The 19012-nt window shown below is 45.5% G+C and overlaps 1 protein-coding gene across 1 annotated transcript in view; it reads right to left on the reverse strand.

Moving 5' to 3' along the window:
• The window catches only part of DNAH9 (dynein axonemal heavy chain 9), a 297703-nt gene that overhangs the window by 131077 nt on the left and 147614 nt on the right, over nucleotides 1–19012 (reverse strand). The window contains exons 36-40 of the mRNA XM_061176356.1: nucleotides 15764–15938; nucleotides 11164–11337; nucleotides 10474–10681; nucleotides 2344–2509; nucleotides 498–600 (exon numbers count right to left, since the gene is read on the reverse strand). Coding sequence (XP_061032339.1) covers nucleotides 498–600; nucleotides 2344–2509; nucleotides 10474–10681; nucleotides 11164–11337; nucleotides 15764–15938 — 826 coding nt within the window. The remainder of the gene's footprint in view (nucleotides 1–497; nucleotides 601–2343; nucleotides 2510–10473; nucleotides 10682–11163; nucleotides 11338–15763; nucleotides 15939–19012) is intronic.

A 19012-nucleotide genomic window follows, 5' to 3' on the forward strand; every position in this document is an offset into this window, starting at 1 on the left:
ATCACCTCTTCAGGATTTGGATAAGACGGTGAAGAATTCTTAGAAGGGCTTTGAATTCTACATTCTGGCCACATTTCTCACATTAAACCCAAACTTAGGTTGAACCTAAAATGATTAATGGGTTTTGGACCTCTGGTCAAAGATGTCAGCATGGTATAGCAGGAAGGGAATGGAACTTGGACTCTGGGAATCTGAGTCCAAATCTGAATGTGATCCTGAGAATGCACATGACCTTGGGAGGGTCATTCACCTATCTGAAGTTCTCTCAACCTGAAGACCAAGTTGAATTAGATGAACCCTGATTCCTTCTGGCTCAAAAAGCTTCAGAACTCTGGGTCTAGGGGTTTTTCTGTCTCCCTGGAAATGCGAGTCAGCATCCTGTATGCTTTACCACTTGAAGAGGCTGGACAGGGGAGGGGCCAATTATCACACATAGTCCAGTGACATCAGCCTGGAAAGTGGTGTTTAGGACCCCAGGGTCACAGTTCCTCCTGTACCTGAAGCCGTGGGTTGATGGTGAAGCTGCCCGCGGTGGGGTTCATACAGCAAATGTACTGGACATTCATGACCTCCTTTAGGGACAGTTTGTTTCGATCATACCTGGAATAGTCAGAAACCATGGACGAGAGTTGAGTGAGGGCAGAGGCAGGTAAGTGTGCTGTCAAGGTGAGCTGGGATGTGCCCGATCATTCATGTGTTTGGGGGGTAAAAAACAGTCTAGATACATTGGTAGAAACTGAGAAGAGACAAGAGCTTAGGACAAATTCCTAAGGGATACAACATCCATGGAAGTAGCGCAGGAAGAAGAGACCACAAAGATGGTCAAAGAGGTAGGAGGAAGTCAAGGGTGTGTAGTATCCGGAAAGCAAAGGAAGCCAGTATTTCCAACAGGACAGAGCAGTCAACCACATCAAGTGCTGCAGAGAAGAAAGATGGTGACCCAACGGGGTCTGTTGGATTTCACAATAAAGATACAGTTAGTTGAGCAGGAACAGTTCAGTAAAGTGGAGGAAATAGAAACCTAATCATAGTGGACAGAGGAGTGAGCGGGAGATGAGGAGGTGGAGACAGGGGAGAGAATCTGGTTATGCAGAGAGAAACAGAGCAGTAATTAGAAAATGATTTTTTAACACAATAGGATAAATTTGTGCAAATTTAGACACTGATATGAAGGAGCCCATCAGGAGACAGGGGAACTAGTAGGTGAAGTGAGATTTCAAGAGATGGAGAGAGTAGACTCAAGATGCTGGTGGGTGGTTGAGCCTCAGGGAAAATGTAATAAGGGGAGGGAGAAAAAGATGCACAGGGATGGAAGTAAGTTGTATAGGTGTGGAAGCTAGAAATGGAGATGGCAGGAGGGACCATCAGCTGAGGTCGGGTGGGAAGTTTGAGGAGAGAGGAGAAGGCATAAAGTAGACATTTCGGAGGGTGGAAATGTAAACATATGAAGGCAATACAGTAGAATTTCCAGGAAGTTTCTACTTCCCATTGAAGGTTTGTGACCATGAATCTAAAGTAAAACTATTCAATAAGCAGCCTGATTTTTTCCAGGAGACTTCAGCTGCTCGAATACTGGTGTGGAGATTGTGGATGGTGGTCCATGGCATGCGTCCAACAAAGACCTTAGGAATGAATGAAAGGCAACTCGGGTGACTGTCGTCGTAACTGTAATTCCTCTCTCTGAATTCCCTCTCGGCCCTCCCTGCTCTTTCTCAGCAGCGGTAGATTCAGTGTGAGGTAGGAAGGTGAGCCAGAGTTACCTCAAATCACTGACTTGCTTTTTTCTTTCTGGCAAGTTTAGACCTTTTGCCATTAAAAACTATTCTGCACAAAAAAAAAAAAAAAAAAACAAAAACAAAAAAAAAAAAAACTATTCTGTTGCAGGAGATAACATCAGAGCCTGTGAGATGCTCTGAAAAGACAAAGGCTATTAAGACCCGCAAACACACGTGCACTATACAGAATGTTAGCTGTTCTCAGCGAAGGCCCTGCTCACTGCGATAGGACCACAGGGGGAGGGGGGATGGGGGGAGGGGGACTGGTTAATTCTGCTTTGGGAGCTTGGAGAAGGCAGCTTTAGAGATGAATATTGAGGAAAAAAGTAGACATTTTTCCTTAAATGAGAGCTCAGTACCTTCTCTGACCAACCTCTTCCGGTGGGTCTCAGTTCCCTGTTGGAAGGAAGAGCACTCAGGAAACAGAATCCCATGAGGGACTCGGTTTGCTGTGGCAATTCTCATCTGGCGCTAGAGCTGAGCTGAGGTCTGCAGCTCCAACAACAGGACAGCGATCGGCCTTGGACCTGCTCCCCACCCGGCCGAGTCCCTTTATGTGTGCTCTTACCAGTGGCCGTAATCCAGGTGCTGCCTGATGATGGTGTGGGGCTGTGCAGTCCCGTAGGCGTCCACCTCAGGCATGTTCATGTCATCTATGAAATAGATAAGCTTCTTGTTGCCCGCGGGGCCGTAATTTCTGCCCGCTTTCTTCTCCAGAGGCTTCTCCAGGACAGCTGAGGAGAGAGCCAATGAGTGAGGGAAGGAGGTTCAAAGCTCAGATGCCAGTTCTAAGACCGTCCAATGTCAAGGACAAGCCATGGTGTAGCGTGCAAACAACAAGAGCTGCTCCCAGCAGCCGGCAGTTCTACAGGACCAGAGGGAAGGCGGCCGATGACCAGGCAGGAGTGGTGACAGCAGTGCCCAGGCTTCGAACATCTGACTGCGCACTGTGTTAGGGGTTTTTTTTTTTTTTTTTTGGCCGCGCTGTGCAGCCTGCGGAATCTTAGTTCCCCGACCAAGGATGGAACCTGTGCCCCCTATGTTGGAAGCATGGAGTCTTAACCACTGGACTGCCAAGGAAGTCCCTCTGTTAGGTTTTTACAGACATTTATGGTCTCACTGAATCCTTACAACACTGCTACAAGATTAGTACCATCACCCCTTTTATAGGTGACAGAACTGAGACTCAGAAGAATGAATTAACTCTTCTAAGGTAGAGCCAGGATACAGATCCAAACCAGTTAAACTTCAAAGCCCATGTCCCTTCCACCACACTTGCAGTCCACCTTCTTTGTTTGTAGACTAGAAACAGAAGTCCCAAGGCCTAGTACTCTACCCCCAAGGAAATCTGCAGACAACCAGATCCTGGGTAGACCTGCCCTCTCCACCTAAGACAGCAGGGGAGCAGCCCGTCCCGGGGCTGGGAGGAGGCTCCTTCCACCCCTGGGCTACAAGAGAGGAAACACCGGATATTCTGTCAACAGTATTCTCAGAGAGTTCACCTGCTGGGGTTCCCTGAGGGAGAGCAGAAACAAGAGCCCCAGAGAATTTCCCAGAAGCTTCCAGTATCATGAACAGCGCCCCTCTGCCTTCAGGTATCAGATCATCTTCAGTGCCTTTCTGGAAACCAAGTACAGACTCTCTCCTGGAGCTGCTTCTTCAATTACCCAGCCAGAGGGAAGCAATCAAAGAGTACGGTTTTCCAGCCTGACGGGACTTGTTTAGAGCAAATTTAAGTAATAGGCTGGAGAGACATGTATTTTTTTCAATAAAGCAATTAAATATTTATGTATTGCAAGAACCAATACTATTACCGCTGGAGGCTCTAAGAACCATCTGATTCCTTTTCTTGAAAAACAAGTTTGTAAACAAGGAGGAGGTGTCAACAGACATATGAAGGTGACAGAAAGACAAGTTCCTTCAAGAAGCTTGAATATTCCAATTTTCTGGTCCTGAGTTAAATTAAGTGTTCCAAATATGAATTAAATTTAAATTTAATTAGCATGCAATTAACATACACTATCAACCAATGAATCACCCAACACCTTCTTCCCCCCCTTAAGATATAACAACTATATATGAGATCTGTCAAAATGAAATATAATTAATGGGCTGTCAAGGACATGCCTTTGAGAACAGTCCTTCTAATAGGAAATTCTCTCCTTAGGAAGACTTGTTTCTCCTCCTCCCAAAGCAATGATATTCAAATCAACTCCTGGAATTAAGCAGACCCTGTAATTTGGGTTGATTAAGCTTTTTATGCTTCTCAAGGATTGTTGAGGAGAAAAGCACATCAGCTAACAAGAAGTGGGCTTGGAATGCACGGGATTATTTATCTCAAACGGATGATGTCAAATACTCCAGAGAAAGAGAGGTCTCCCTAGGAAAGGCACACACATGCTGGATCCCTTCCTGGCCGAGCTCTGCCCCAAGTCCCATCTAGAATGGAATGGTAGTGAGTTCTTTTGCTTCCAGGTAGAACTGGAGGACCAAAAGTGGGCTTACATTTCAGCAAAAATGTTGATGTTGAAGGCACTAACGAATGACACATATCAAGAAATGTGACCCTCCCACCAACTTTCCGGGTTCTGCATTGTTGCACACAAGTCCGTACCCAGCCCTGGAGCTCACCTGTGCAGTCTTACTGCATTTCTCCATCGGGAATGGCTGGGCGGTCAGCCTGTGGCCACGTCGAGGAGCAGCAGCTGCCCCGTGTTTTTATTCACACCATCCCTCCTGCACCGTTTCACCACCATTGTGCACTGAAGAGCTGCTTCACTTTCAAAGTGGGTTCCTGTTTGTTACCTCATTTCACTGTCTCCACTGTCTCCATCCTTGTCCGAGGCTCTCACCTGGTGACTGTGACATCCTCCCAAATGGTCTTGGCTGCTTTTGCCCTAGATCCTTACACTGTATTCTCAAGACAGCAGACAGGGGTATTCTTGTAAGATGTCAATCAGACCGTGCCAGTCCCCTGGTTAAAACCCTCGGGAGGTGTCCCATCTCACTTGGAGCAAAAGCCAGTCTGGTTACTTGGGAAGCCACGCATCTCGGTTTTTCTCTGCCGCTGCTCCTCTCTTCACTCCCCCTGCTCCAGCCATCCTGCTTCTGACTCACTAGTCACTCACGGCCTCGGGGCCTTTGCTCTGGCTGCTTCCTCTGTCTGCAGTCCTCTTCTCCCAAATGCCAGAAGTTTGCTCCCTCACTCCCATTATGCGTGTATTTACTCAAATGCCATCTTCTCAGCAAGCCCTTTCCTGGCACTCAAGCCCAAATTAAAACTCCACCTCCTATTCCCTGCCCCTGCTTCATTTTTCTCCGTAACACTTATTACCACTTAATATCCTCTATATCTTTCTTATTCATCTTGTTTATTTATCTCCCTTCCTCCACATTATAAACTCCACAAGGCCAGGAATCTTTCTCTGTTTTTCTCACTGTCATAACCCCAGCACCTAGAATACTATTTAGCACAAAGGAGGGTATTCAAAAAATTATTAAAGAATGAATGAATGAATGACTTTTATTATGATAACAAACTCCATGAATAGGCAAAGAAAGACTTATCATCCCCTCTTTGTAACTAAGGAAACAGAGGCTAAGGCAGGCTAAATGCTGTGCTGGAATTAGAACCCAGGGCTGTTGATACTCATTTCAGTGCTTCTTTCATATCACTGGGGAAGAGAGGGCTTGTGAACCCTGATGTCCCAACCCTTCTCCAGGGCTTCCTTGACCACAGCAGTCCCACGATTCCTCCAGTCTCTGAGCACCAGAGCCATGCATTCATTCACTCACAGAGCATCACTAGGGACCTGGCTTTGTAAGGAGGACTTGATGTGCACCATATCACTGACCCCTCAGAGCAGCCCTAGCATGCATTGTCATCACCTTTAAAAACTTCTTTCAACAAATGAGAAAACTGAGCTTTAGGGAAATAAAAGGACTTTATCCAAGGTCATACAGCTACTGAGGGCAAAGCCAGGATTCTAACCCAGGTCTGTCTGACTATGGCATCTTATGTAACCACCACAGCAAAGTACTTCTTAAACTTTACTACGACCTGGCTTCCGCCCTTCAGAAATCCCAGGTTTAGTTAACTCATTGCCTGACCATGTTTTTGACAGAGATCATTAATAATTAACTGTCTTACTTTGCACTGACATGATCGTATCTGTTTGAACTATTTTCCTTTCATATTATCCAATTTTTCACCTTAAGATGTTTCAGTTATATTGTAAGGGCTTTTCATTTATTCTTTCAAAAAATAACATTCTTTGCATGATTATAAAATAATACATATTCATTATATAAAAATTGAAAAGCATAGAAAATCATAAAGATGAAAATGAAAATTGCCCATAATTCTATCACCTAGCAGTAAGCATTACTTTCAATATTTTGGTGTATTTCATTCTAGTCTAGTTGCTCTGTTAGATTTTTTTTCCTTTACAAAATTGGAATTATACTGTATATTCTGCCTGCATATGTTTTTTTCATTTCTCATATTGTAAACCTCTTTATATGGTAATACCTAACCTCCCAAAACATGATTTTTATTTGCTGCATTGTGTTCTATAATTTGGAGGTGCCAAAATTTATGGAATGGTTTCCCTATAGTATGAAACATGTTGTTTTCAATTTCCTTATACTTTGAAACCCCCTCCCCCCATTCCAAGTAGAGTGTCTTGCCCACTAGATGGTCTTTGATGGTTTAAATTTGTGTCATCTCCTTTTTGGAAGATATTCAGGCAAGTGGCGAGAGCTGTCTATCTGTGATAACGTAATGCTCCTTTGAGGTCGAGAGTTTGATCAGATCTTTTTTAAGGTCCTGTCCAACCTTAAACGTTTAATGAATAGGTGACGGAGATTTGTTTTACACAAGGACTCAGACACCTGAGCTCCTATCTAATTAGCGTAATTACGCACTCAAATATTTGTTGAATACTTCAAATCGCAGTTGGATGGCAGGAGAATTCAGGACTGTGACGAGCCTCATTTTGGCTCACTCGCTTCACACTGCAAATATAAGCCCAGTGATGCTGTGACCCAGTTTTTTACCCCTCCTTTTCCCTTTCTAAACTGTCCTGTCTATGGGTCATTGCAAATTCTTTTAGTTTTAAAAATTCCTTATATTTTCAAAATGAATGAGAAAAGGCTTAAGTTATTTCAACAGACATAAAATAGACCAATTAAAATAAAGGCTAAAAAGGGATTCCAAAACAATATAGAAGAAACTTATTTGTACCAGTAATCAGGGATGACATAGTTACTGTAACCAAATAAAAATGGTCACATTGTCCTTTATGAACTGCCTCCTTGAAAGCTCAGAACTAGATCTGTGTTTAATTACAGTAACCATGTCACCCCAGATCACTGGTATAAACCCATCTCTACTTTTGTATGAAAAAACTTTTCAGGCACTCAATTCTAAAAGGCATATATCGTGGAAACTTACAAAAGGTGTATCATGCTGCAAAATGGGCATGGAGATATTAAAAAAACCCTGAAAATTATCTTTTATTGTCCTAACTTTCAATCAACACCAAAGGGTGGATCATTAAATGGTAACTCAGCAAAGGGAAAGAAAGCAGTGCAACTGCATCTGTGGCATTTAGAGCAGCTGGAGGAACGGAGATCTGCCTCTCTCAGCCAAGGTGTCAGTGTTATTAATCTGTGATTTGTGCAGCTGCTGGTGAATGATCAAGTGAAGTCTGAGAGTTTCAGTGACCACGTGAAGGCCCTATTTTATTTACTGTCAAAGGCAGAGACGTCCATGTGCTCCAGATATCAGATGAACGGAAGCAAAGTTGGCATTCTATTATGGAAATTTAGATGCATGACTTACTGTCTTATCAAAGTGGATGGACACTGTAGCTCAATGAAATAAGACAGCCTGGCTATTAACTCACTGTGTGACTTTGAGGGAAGTCCCTTAACACCTCTAAAGCCTCATTTTCTCATCTTGTAAAAACTAAAGGTCATCAGATCCGTGATGGACACCATTTCCTACTTCCTTCTCCTTAGTCACTTTCCAGCTGGGGTGGCCATGTGACACAGTTCTGAACAGTAACACACACACATAAGTCACTGGGGTTCCTGGAGAGCTATCATTTCCTGACATGGGCACTAACTCTTCCCTTTATCTTTTTTTTTTTCCATTTGGAATGCAGATGTGATGGCCGGAGGAGCAGCCACTCTGCTACCCTGAGGGACCATCTAAGAGACTAATAGTTACTATAGCCTCAATATCATTGAACCATTGATTTAGCATTAGCAACTGCCTACCTCAAGACTTCTTGTTGCATGAAAAAAGAATCTCTGTTTATGTCACTATCATCAGATTTTCTGCTGCTTGCAGTCAAAAGCATTACTGATAATACAGTGGTTTGGCAGAGTATAAACTTCAAATAAAGCAAGTGCTATCTGCACTGGTGAGCAATGTGAATGCCTTGAAACACAACCTGCATTTGCATTTAAAGGAATTTTGAATCTGAGTTTAGAAAAGTACTCAGTGGAGACCCCAGAGCTGGATGCAATAAGAGAGGAGAGATGCAGGGAATATCAAGCAGCTGCCTTCTCTATAAAAGAACATCTGATTTTGAGAAAAATGGCATTCAATGGACTAGCAGGATGAGTGAGCTGCAAAACACCCCCCTGGAGACCTCAGTGAACTGACATGCTGGGGTGAAGTTACTGCCCATGTGAAAGCCGGAACATTTTTTCCAAAAACATTATTTTTGTTTTAGCATAGTTTATGTTAAAAGCCTTTTTCAAGCAAAAGGGGTTTGCTTGTGTTCCTTTTGTTCTGGCAGTTGGGGCTTAGAGATTATTGTATAATATTTATAGATTTTTAAATTTGAGAAGGATTTTAATATTGTTAGAATAACAGCTTCCATTTACTGAGCACTTATTGTATGCTAGGAATCATTTTGAGTGTTTTACATATTTTATCTTGCTATTCAGGAATGAAAAGAATGAACTATTGTACCCTCAACAACATGGATAAATCTCAAAATCATGCTGAGTGAAAGGACCCAGACAAAAAAGAGGGCCTATTGTATGATGATTCCATTGTATAAAATTCTAGAAAATGCAAACTAACCTATTGTGACAGAAACAGACCAGTGGTTGCCTTAGGCACAGGACAGGATGGGGGGGTTGGGAGGGAGGGAGGGATTACCAAGGGAGGTGAGGGACTCACGGAGGTGATGGATGTATTCATTATTTCGATTGTAGTGATGGTTTCATGATGGGTAAATATTTCAAAATGTATCAGATTGTATACTTTAATGTGTGCCATGTATTGTATGTCAATTATAACTCCAAAAATGTTTTTTAAAAGGGAAAATGTTAAAAAATGATGCCGCCTTTTAGTAGGAAAATGGATAAATGAGCTGTGATTTATTCACAGAAGGGAATTCTATGCAGCAGTGAAAAACCAATGAAAAAGTTCTGCATGCATTAAAACAGACAATGATGAAAAAAGCAAGTTACCAAAGAAGTTACAGTATGATACCTATTTAAAATTTAAACACACACAACAACATGGTGTATTTTATGGGTACATATATGTATCAAAAGCGTAAATTTGGAGTAATGCACATCAACTCTAGTGGTCCTAGTCCGGTTAATGAGGGGCAAGACAGAGGAAGGGATGGGGGTGGTATGTTGGCTGTACTTAAAATGCTAAGATCCATAGCAAAATGACAAAATGTTAACATCTGTGAAATCTGGGTTGTGGGTACATGGGCATCTGTTACACTATTTTCTGTACTTTTCTGCATGCTTGAAATATTTCACTGCACCTGGGTTGCAATCCCGCCCTGGGGGAATTTAGCAGGCCAGGGAGGCACTTAGGGAGAAAGGATGGGAAAGGGGACCTTGCTAAGGGTGCTGGAAAGTGGGACACAGAGGGGAGGGGAGAGGAGAGAAGGGGAGTGGGAGGGGAATGAACAGTGCTGCCCCTGGGAGTCACGCCTGGGAGGTGCCTGACTTCTGCTCCAGCTCCAGCTCCGCTAGGAGGAGTGGACACTCAGACACCCCCCCCACCCTGCCTCCACGCCCCCCCCCCCACCCGGGCCCCTTATGTAAGCAGCTCCTTGCAGGAAACCGCTCTCAGCAGGAAGCCCCTTTCCTGTTACTTGAGCAAATCGATATTGCAACTAACTTTTAAACCAGGCGCCCATATGCTCTGCTCACCTCTGACCCAAGAACCGCTTTCAAATCTTTTAATCATACAATGCCTTGCCTAACCCGTCAGCTCTTCCCTTAGATCAAAGAAGTAGAAATGGAGAATAAGTAATTAACAGATGACCAGATCTCTTCCCTGGCTTCCCCATCAGTCATCTCGCAAATAAACTGTGTGACCAAACTGTGTGAACAGATAACGTCTAGAGGAAGATCACAAGGCGTCGACAAGCCTGCACACAGTGGGGGGCGGCGAGGACTCTGACCCCCATCTCAGTGATTAACTGAGATTACTCCTCTCTGTCTCTTTACAAAGTTTCATGGCTGAGCAGAATCTTGGGAGATGGCTTTTGGAGGACGCTGAGGCCACCATCTCCTCAGATTGCCAGCATTCTGATTAAAGGCACCTTTTTCTTCTATTGATACCATTTGCAAGTATGTAATTGGTTTTGTAAGCAGTGAGCAGCGCGACCGATTCACACGATTTATTGATGTATTCGGTAACACTGACCCTGCAGCATCGCCGACGTGGTGTAGTAGTTGAACGGCACGTTTTTCACCAGGTATTCCTCGGCGTCCAGGCTGGCCAGCCTCGCTCCCACCAGCACCGACTTGCCGGTGCCCGCGGTCCCTACCAGCATGACCGGCCGCCGCCGAGCCAGGAGCCGCTCCAGGAAGTAGCACACTCGGATGGTCTCGCTCGTGTGCACCAAGCAGGCCTGGAGCGGGAACAGGATGAGTGTGCCGGGGGCTCGTGGGAGAAACAGATGCTGGCAGAGTGTTCCGGAGCATTTCAGGGGAGGGAATTCCTCTGGGGTCGGGGAGCTCACTACCCCGGGGAGGAGGGCCCCCCTAATACCCAGTGAGACCCTCCTACTAACTCATGCTCTGGATAGAGAGCAGGCCCTTCCCCCTCTGCCAGCGCTGTCTGCCTCCCTGTGGCCTCTCTTTTAGAATCTTCTGCCCTGGCCGTCCTCCTTCTCCTCCAAGGATGCCTGTGGGGGTCTGGTAATTAAGTTACCTAGGCTTCGGGAGATCTTGTGACTTCATTGCACCTATAATTTCCTCTGAAAAGACAAGTAGCTGGGGACGACTAATTCCTAGTGAGGTTAAACCTTTCGGATATCCAGAAGGGGCTGCCGTTAGAGCCACTGCAGACCCTGGGGACACTGCACGTCCTTGGTCACTCAGCCACACTCACCTGCAAAGGCATCTCAAGGTCAAATTCAAACTGGGGGATGAGCTTGGACCAAGGCTCGAATTTCTTGGTCTCTGGGTCTATGTAATAGTCAAAGATGGTTCCTTGGGAGGGAAACTTGACTGTTTTGAACTCGGTCAGCCACCATTTGCTGAACTCTGCCCGGTCGTCCACGAGCTGCCAAAACAAAGCAGGTCAGGAGTCAAGGCTCTGCAGAGCACAAGAAGCCTGGAGAGGCTGCCCTGCATCGGGCAGAAGGTCAGGGCCGGGAGTAAACAGGGCTCCTGCTTATTCCCCTGAGGATCAACCCTGACAAGGCCCAGCTAAGCAGGGGCTGCCCTTGAGCATGTACGTGTGCCCCTGCTTGACCAGGTGGCTGGGTCGCCCTGGCATTATGCATCTCAGAGCACTGGCAGGTGGAGGGTGAGGGAGGGAGGTGTAAGAACACAGAGGAGAGTAGGAGCCTATGGCCCCAAGATGGGCAAGTGCAGCCAAGATCTCCTGAAGAGACAGATCCACCCCGGTCCCCCTAGCCTCCCAAGGCTCCGAGCAACGTCCAGGACAGCAGTCAGGGATGGAAGGGATAAAGTGGTGGCTGTTGACACGTGGGGGCACGGGATGGTGCGGTGAGAAGAGCCTCAGCTGGAGAGTCGTGCACATAACCACTGACAAGTCACGTCTTTCCACACCTCAGTTTTCTCATCTGATTCTAGGAAAGGGTATTTCTAAATTTCTTTCAAGAGCTAAAATTCTAAAAATCTAGGAGCAGCAGAGACAAAGCTATACAGGTCTTTCTGACGGAAGGACTAGGTAGCGCTATATATGCATACATGTTAGATCATGAGCCCCTAAGGATAGGGCTGTGCACCCGTGTACTCAAGCTAGTGAGTCCAAGCTGAAACACAACACACAAAAAAACATCCCAAACATACCCGCTGCTACTGGCAACTCTCTGGGGGAGCAAACCCACTCTTTGAGCACACAGACCTAGGAAAAATCCTAAAAAGGGAAGAGGTCCAGATTGGGCATTTTAGGAAATGTTCCTGGGGAGGAGGACAGACCAGGGAGCTGGGCGCATGGCAATGAATCTGGACTTGGAAGAAATGGCACTCATTTCGCTGTCTATTAGGTAAATAGGATTGAATTCTTTTGCCTTAAAAAGAGAATGGAAATAGGCCTTAATGACAGATTTGTTTGCTGTTCTTATTCTGATCTGAATTCAGATTAAGAGGACACTATATCTTCTCAATATTTGTTCTCTGCAATCAGAAGCCTTCGGAAAAAAAATCTCCATTTTTGACTCATGGATAAAATTCTTTTTTTTTCCTCTGTCTAATTCTTTATTAAAAATACTGCTGTACACATAGAAACTGAAAGCAGGATTAAAAGTGAATAACCCAGATTGGGATCATGACATTAGAATTTAACATGCTGGGGAAGTTGTTGACATCCAAATCACAGAACCAAGGTCAAAGCAAAATACAAAGGTACCCTAAAAAATATTTACAATGAAGTAAATATACTAACAGAATTTAAAATAGGTACAAAAAATTAAAATGACCAACATTACATGACTTCAAGGGTTGTCCTTTCTGTGCTTTTATCTGTCATAACAGGAAGGTGTGGGAAGTTTATATCCTTAATTTGAGTACTCTCAGATATTAAAATCTTCCTATGAATTAAAAAGACTAGCTTTTAGATCATCTCTTAAATGGAATTACACTATGGAAAAGAGCACTTCCCTCCCCAAAACACCTAAGCAGAACTAAGAGTGCTATTGAAAACCATTCCCAATAAAAACTAAATGAAAAATAAATTAAAAAACAAAGCTTAAAAAATATGTATTACCTGACACCAATTGTTTTCTGGCTGACAATATTTACTCATGAAAACATATTAGCTGTCGACCTTTGGATAAAATTCTTGAAGACCTTTAACTTCCTAATGAAAACCATCTTTTAAGTTTATATGGAGAATCCAAGACAAAGACCATCTCTAGAAAGAAGGAGGTTGGGTGCACCTTCTTTCCTCACTCCCAATTCCACCTTGAGCTACCCCATCAGTTTCTCAGCCAAGCCATTAGCTGGGCTACACCAACACTGTCAGGCTTCCTGCAATCTGGGGCTTGACCTCACCGTCTACTGTAATTGGACACTGGAAAGACAAGGTCACCTCTGCTGAGTCATCCCATGGCCTTTTCTCAGTTTGACTCTTTGAGTGTCTCTTCATCAATGACCTCAATGAAGAGGCGCCTTCTGAACCCCATCTCCTTAAGGTTGTGACAATTCTCTGGTCCCTTTCCTTCACTAAGTCTGTACTGGCACACGGTGTGGTACAATGTAGCAGAGTTTGGAACACAATATCACCTCATTTGGTCTTCACAATGCTCTAAGTCATCCTGGCTACTGAAAATTACTCCTATTTTATGTATGAAAACACAAAAGCTCAAAGGTTACACCTCTGGCAGCATATGGCAGAACTGGGAGTTGAACCCAGGTTCTCAGTTGCCCAACCCGGTGCTCTCTGAGAGAACATTTACTTCTGAGAGATAATTCCCTGGGATCGCTGCGAAGTATTTAGCCAGGATCCACCCCTCCCTTTTTTATTAGAACTTCTACCCAGGTATGGGCTGTATTTTGCATTATATTCTGCTTCGCTTTAATAACAGCTTTTTAAACATAAGCACCATTGGTGTTCCTGATGCAAATATTTTGGCCAACTTCATACTTTTTGACTTACAGCACTGTTTTGTGTTGGGCCTGAATGCAGGCTGTGTGGGGGGCTTGGACAGTCCCTGCTGCTAGAAGCTTTCTCCCGTGTTCTCTCCCTGCGTGCCAGCACAGCCGCCGACAGCTCCAAGTGCTCCAGAGCCCGCGGCGCCTGAACGGATGCTTTCTCCCGGGCTTTTAAAAAGAATTGAGTGGATTTAAATTTTTCTACACAGAGATAGAAAAATTGACCGAGTGTCTTTATCCTGATACCCCACTGCCTGCTCAGCACCAGCGTGAGAGAGAAGCCCAGCGGTGGTTGCTGTCTGACATTTCAGCAGGCGAAAGGTCAGGGACTGCATTTGAGGGAAAGCCACAACCTCTGCGTTCCGGATCTCTGCGCATTCATCGAGGCTCTCGTCCATCCTGGTGGATGCATTGGCTCCTTGCCTCAAAGGGGGAATGTGGAGCTGGGAAAGAAGCAGTCCATGGAGAAGCTCCAAGGGCCGCAGAACAGACTGCATGAAATTCTCAGCTGTCCAGGCATCCTCCTGCCCTGGAGCGTCCCCCTTCCCCACCAGCGTCTAGCTCCGGCAAGGAAGATGGAGAAAGGCACACTTCCAGGGGCTTCTGAGAGCTGCTTTCTGAATTGTGAGCACCAAGAACATGTAGGGGGTGATGGGAGGTAGGATGAATGTTATAATCAGAGCCCGTGAAAACAGAGAATAAACTGATTGTTAATTCTAAATTAATTGTTAATTCTTCCAGCTCACCTTCGTTTTGGATTCTTAGAACATGGTGTGCCCTGGGAGGCTGAAATTTTTACCTTTTTATTTGGAAAAGCGCATAATCAACCCAGACCAGAAAGAGTAAATGATAACTCTCCAACACTTGAAGCTTGGTTTAATCCCCTGTCGTGAGAAAGGCACCAGATATTTGCTATGAAACTGAATATCTGTGGTAGGAGAACATTAATAATAAACACTATTCTAAGAGCTTTACACGTGGGCAGTTAGAACAGCACCCCTTCATTTAATGCTTACAAACATCCTAGGAACTGGGTACCACTATCATCACTCTCATCTCCTTTGCACACACGGGGAGAGGAAGGCGGAGAGAGGTTAAATTACTCGTCCAGGGTCCCCAGGTAATAAGTGGCAGAGCTAGAATTCAAATCCAGAGCCCGTGTTCTCAGCCTCTATAGGATACTGCTTGATAGCTAGCCAGTTCTAAAAGACTGGGCTGCCTAACCTCAAATATGTTGTTCCTAGGTAAAGGTAAAGTACCTTTTATTTGGAGGAAACTAAGTAAAGAAAAGGCTGGGAATACACAAGGCTTAGAGAATAGGATGCCAAGACACCCCCAAACAGCATGAAGCTACAGCAGCCAACACCATGAGATGAATACTACTTCGGTTTCCTATCCCTAGATGTCAATTCGCCTTTGGCCTAACCTTCTACGGACAGCTCTGTGTTTCAGGGGTATGAAGGTGTGATGGTTGGTACAGAGTGGTACAGGCCCGTTCTGGAAAGTTTTTAAGAAGGCTAAAGGGATTCCTCCCACTCAAGCTTCTACAGCACAGCATCACTCCACCTACAAAACACACATCACCTTGCCAAATAAGGTACCTATACCTCCAGTTTTTCAAACTCAATCAGCAACTGTCTAAGAAATTAGGGATACATTCACTAACTCAAAAAACAACAGCTCAAAACATAGCCCAATCTCACCTGTCTCACTACCTGAAGCCCTCCTAAGGGGACTGACGCCTTTAGCAGAACAAGGGAGAGATAACTAAGTAGTCTGATGCTTCTGTGTTAATTCTGACTTTAGCTGTTCCGTCTTCCAAATCTTTGCTGGTTAGCGTGGGTGTTAGCCTCAGCACACCCTCTTACCTGATCTTGGACCATTGCTCCGCCAAAAGCCCAGATGGCAGCAAACACAAAATAAAGCTCGCAGGTTTCCTTGGGGCAGTCTGCAGGGATGTCCTCATCGGTCAGCAGACACTCGAGAAGGTGGCACAGCATCTGAACCATGCTCTGCTCTGGGATTGGAATTATCTTCTTAAATCTGCAAAGAGAGACACAGATATGCTCTAAAACACTGGATTTTTCCATCCTAGAGGCATTGTTGGACAGCTATGGAACCCTGTTGGTGTCTGTGGACTCACGATTTGACAAGTTCATGCAGTTTTGCAGCAGCAAAAACTTTGGTATTATAGAGGCCCATGGTGCTACTTAAGCTTTTGTTTTCATCAGCTGTTTGGGGGTCTGCTCCCTTTGCAAAGAAGGAAGGGACCGGAGCCCTCCTGAGATGATCCCTTTTCTCATCTTCCTTTCCTCTGATGCCCTCCCCCCCTTCCTTTCTCTGAACATTGAGGACCGCCCCCCCCCCCCCCCCGCCCCAGTCCTTGGGGAATGTAGGAAGCTGCAACAAAACGAGTAAATATCTCACAGTGTCACTGTTTTAATTGGCAAAAATCACCTACAGAGCCAAGGTGGGTGCAATTCTGAGGCTGTTCCTCCACTCCTCCAGCTCAGAGGAGTGCCCTCAATTCAAACACAGTGAAAATGTTTTCTCTGGGGCTAGAGTCTTGTCTGGGGGAGGCAGAGTGGGCCAGGACAGAAGGTTATTTACATGATTAAGTTCTCTCTTTCATAAATATAGCTCTGTGACTATGTCTTGACCTGAATCTGTACTTTCAATCTCGGTTTAGAGGTCTTGGCTGAAAGGCAGGTATCGAGAGATACACAAAGGTGCACCTACACCCAAGGGAGCAGGAGCACACTGACAGACACACAGACACACGCACACGGGCACCCTCGTCCCAGCAGGCGTGCACACAGAGTGCACCACGGGCCCACATACTCAACCCCTCCTGCCCTCGTCATCACCTCCCGGGGAGGATGAGCCCACAGGCCGCACAGAGGCAGGGTCCACTGTTATAAGACGAACAACACCATCAACAGACATCTTAAAAGTCATTTGCCAGCACTGGGCCTCGGAGTTTCATGGCGCTCCATCCTCTCCAGTGTTTTGTGTTGTGTTGGTTTTGAGTCTGGCTGCAGTCCTTACAACAATGCTGTGAAGTGGTCTAAGAGTCTAGGCGTTATGTCCATGAGTAATGAAGAAACTGAGTGCTTGGGAGGCTTTCCTTCATTTCTTCAACGCATATTTGTAACAGAATGTCAGAATGGAACTGCCCCAGGCTCAGTTTTGGATGAGGTGCTGACACAATACAGGCCAACTACTCTTCCAATTCCAAACTGAGGTTCCAGACAACCTGGCCTCTGGTGCTCTCAAGCAGTTATAGCCACGGTCCCGAACCTTTTTGGCACCAGGGACTGGTTTTATGGAAGACAATTTTTCCCCAGATGGGGGCGGGGGATGGCTCAGGCGGTGATGCGGGTGATGGGGAGAGATGGGGAGCCGCAGATGAAGCTCCTCCTGCTGTGCGGCCCGGTTCCTAACGGGCTGCGGACCAGTAGCGGTCCGTGGCCTGGGGGTTGGGGACTCCTGGTTTATAGGATCAAAGTGGTAGATGCTGAAGGGGCTAGAAATGAGCACACAGGACTTTGGGGAGGGCTCTGGGTGTGCAGCGAGTGCCCCTCCTACAGGGAAGGCAGGTGCTCATCTTGAACAGAGACCCTCAGAAAGGGGCTCCCCTAGGACCCAGGCCTGGAAACCCCTAAGGAGACCTGCTAACCTTGCAGTGCAGGGTCAGAGGGTGCTCGCTGGGGCACGAATCCTGGAGTCCAGGTATGGCCGTGAGCGTGTGGGCTTGTTTAGATACTGGTGAAGGGGTCCACCTGGAGGGTTTGTGGGAGCTGTACTCGACTAGCTGATGGAGAGGCATTGACTTGCTTCAAGGGAGGGCATATTGGGGATCTCCAGGGATGGGAGGCGTCCAAGCGACCCACAAAGGCTTCCAAAGAGTCATTTCCAAACCTGCCACAGCTGGGGTAAATGAGGTCACACCAGGTCCATCATTAAGGCCTTTCCTGCCCATCACTCTCTTCCCTGTGTCCCCCTTCAGCCTCAAGGGGTGAGAAGCTACAGCTGGCAAGGGGGCGACTGGTAGAATAAGGACAGAAGTCAAGAACACTGTCCTTTCCCACTGTAGGTGGAGGGCTATGTGGGCAGTGGGAGAGTTTGTATGTTTTTTCAATTTTCACTGCCTCTTTTTAAATTTTTCGCATGTGCATGTGCACGTGTGTGTGTGTGAGACTGTGTGACTAGGAGTGATGAGATGCATTTTTATTACTGAAGAAGGACCAGTAAAATCAGCAGTGTTGACCTAGATTTCATCCAGGGGCAGAAGGAGAACATAAAATGTTTTTGAAGGAACAGTGGGAGACAAAATAAAGTTGTTTATAATCACCCCTTACGAGGCCTGCTTGTTCAATATAAAAATTACTGTGTGTTGGCACTGCTTCGTCGTGACGGGGCCACAGAAAGCCGGCACTACAATATGGTGATGAATAAAATAGCAGTAGGACTTTGCAGTGAGTGTCTTGTCACCACCAGCTGAGGCACTGAGCGAGCACCATGGGACCTGGTTCCCACATCTGCAGGATGGTCGGCCCTCATAAGGATATTGTGAGAATTGCATGAAGGAAACCCAGAGCAGGCACCCTCAACCACAGCTGTGGGTTTTTCCTTGATAACCACGGGGCTCAGAGCACACACACACACACACGAGTCTGGTATCTCTTGTTCTAAATGCCCAGAGTGGGAAATGGCCTAATTTTTAGTTAAGGATAAATTGGACAAGTGTCTCAGCAAACCTTAAAGAATAGGGGATGCTATTTTCCTAAAACCTCCCGTTTTGTTGCCACTTTAACTCTTTGCAGCCCTTGTCTATTTGAGACACTAACCACGACTGCCCACTTCCAGACTCTTGCTGCCATGGCTGCTTTATCTCATTAGATCCCAGTGCCACAGAGCTCACAAGCCACAAGGGGTTAAAGGTTTTTTAAAGGCTTTATGAAAACGCTGAAGTTTGGAAAAATAATTATTAACCCTGAAATATAAAAATTACAAAATCAAAACTAATAAATGTTTAATATCTGAAAACATACCACTACGTCAACTATTCAACTGCGACTCAGTTTTTACTTACATAAAATTCATTCTTAACATGG

This window comes from Eubalaena glacialis, chromosome 19 (assembly GCF_028564815.1).
Source record: "Eubalaena glacialis isolate mEubGla1 chromosome 19, mEubGla1.1.hap2.+ XY, whole genome shotgun sequence".
NCBI classification, from domain to species: Eukaryota; Metazoa; Chordata; class Mammalia; order Artiodactyla; family Balaenidae; genus Eubalaena; species Eubalaena glacialis.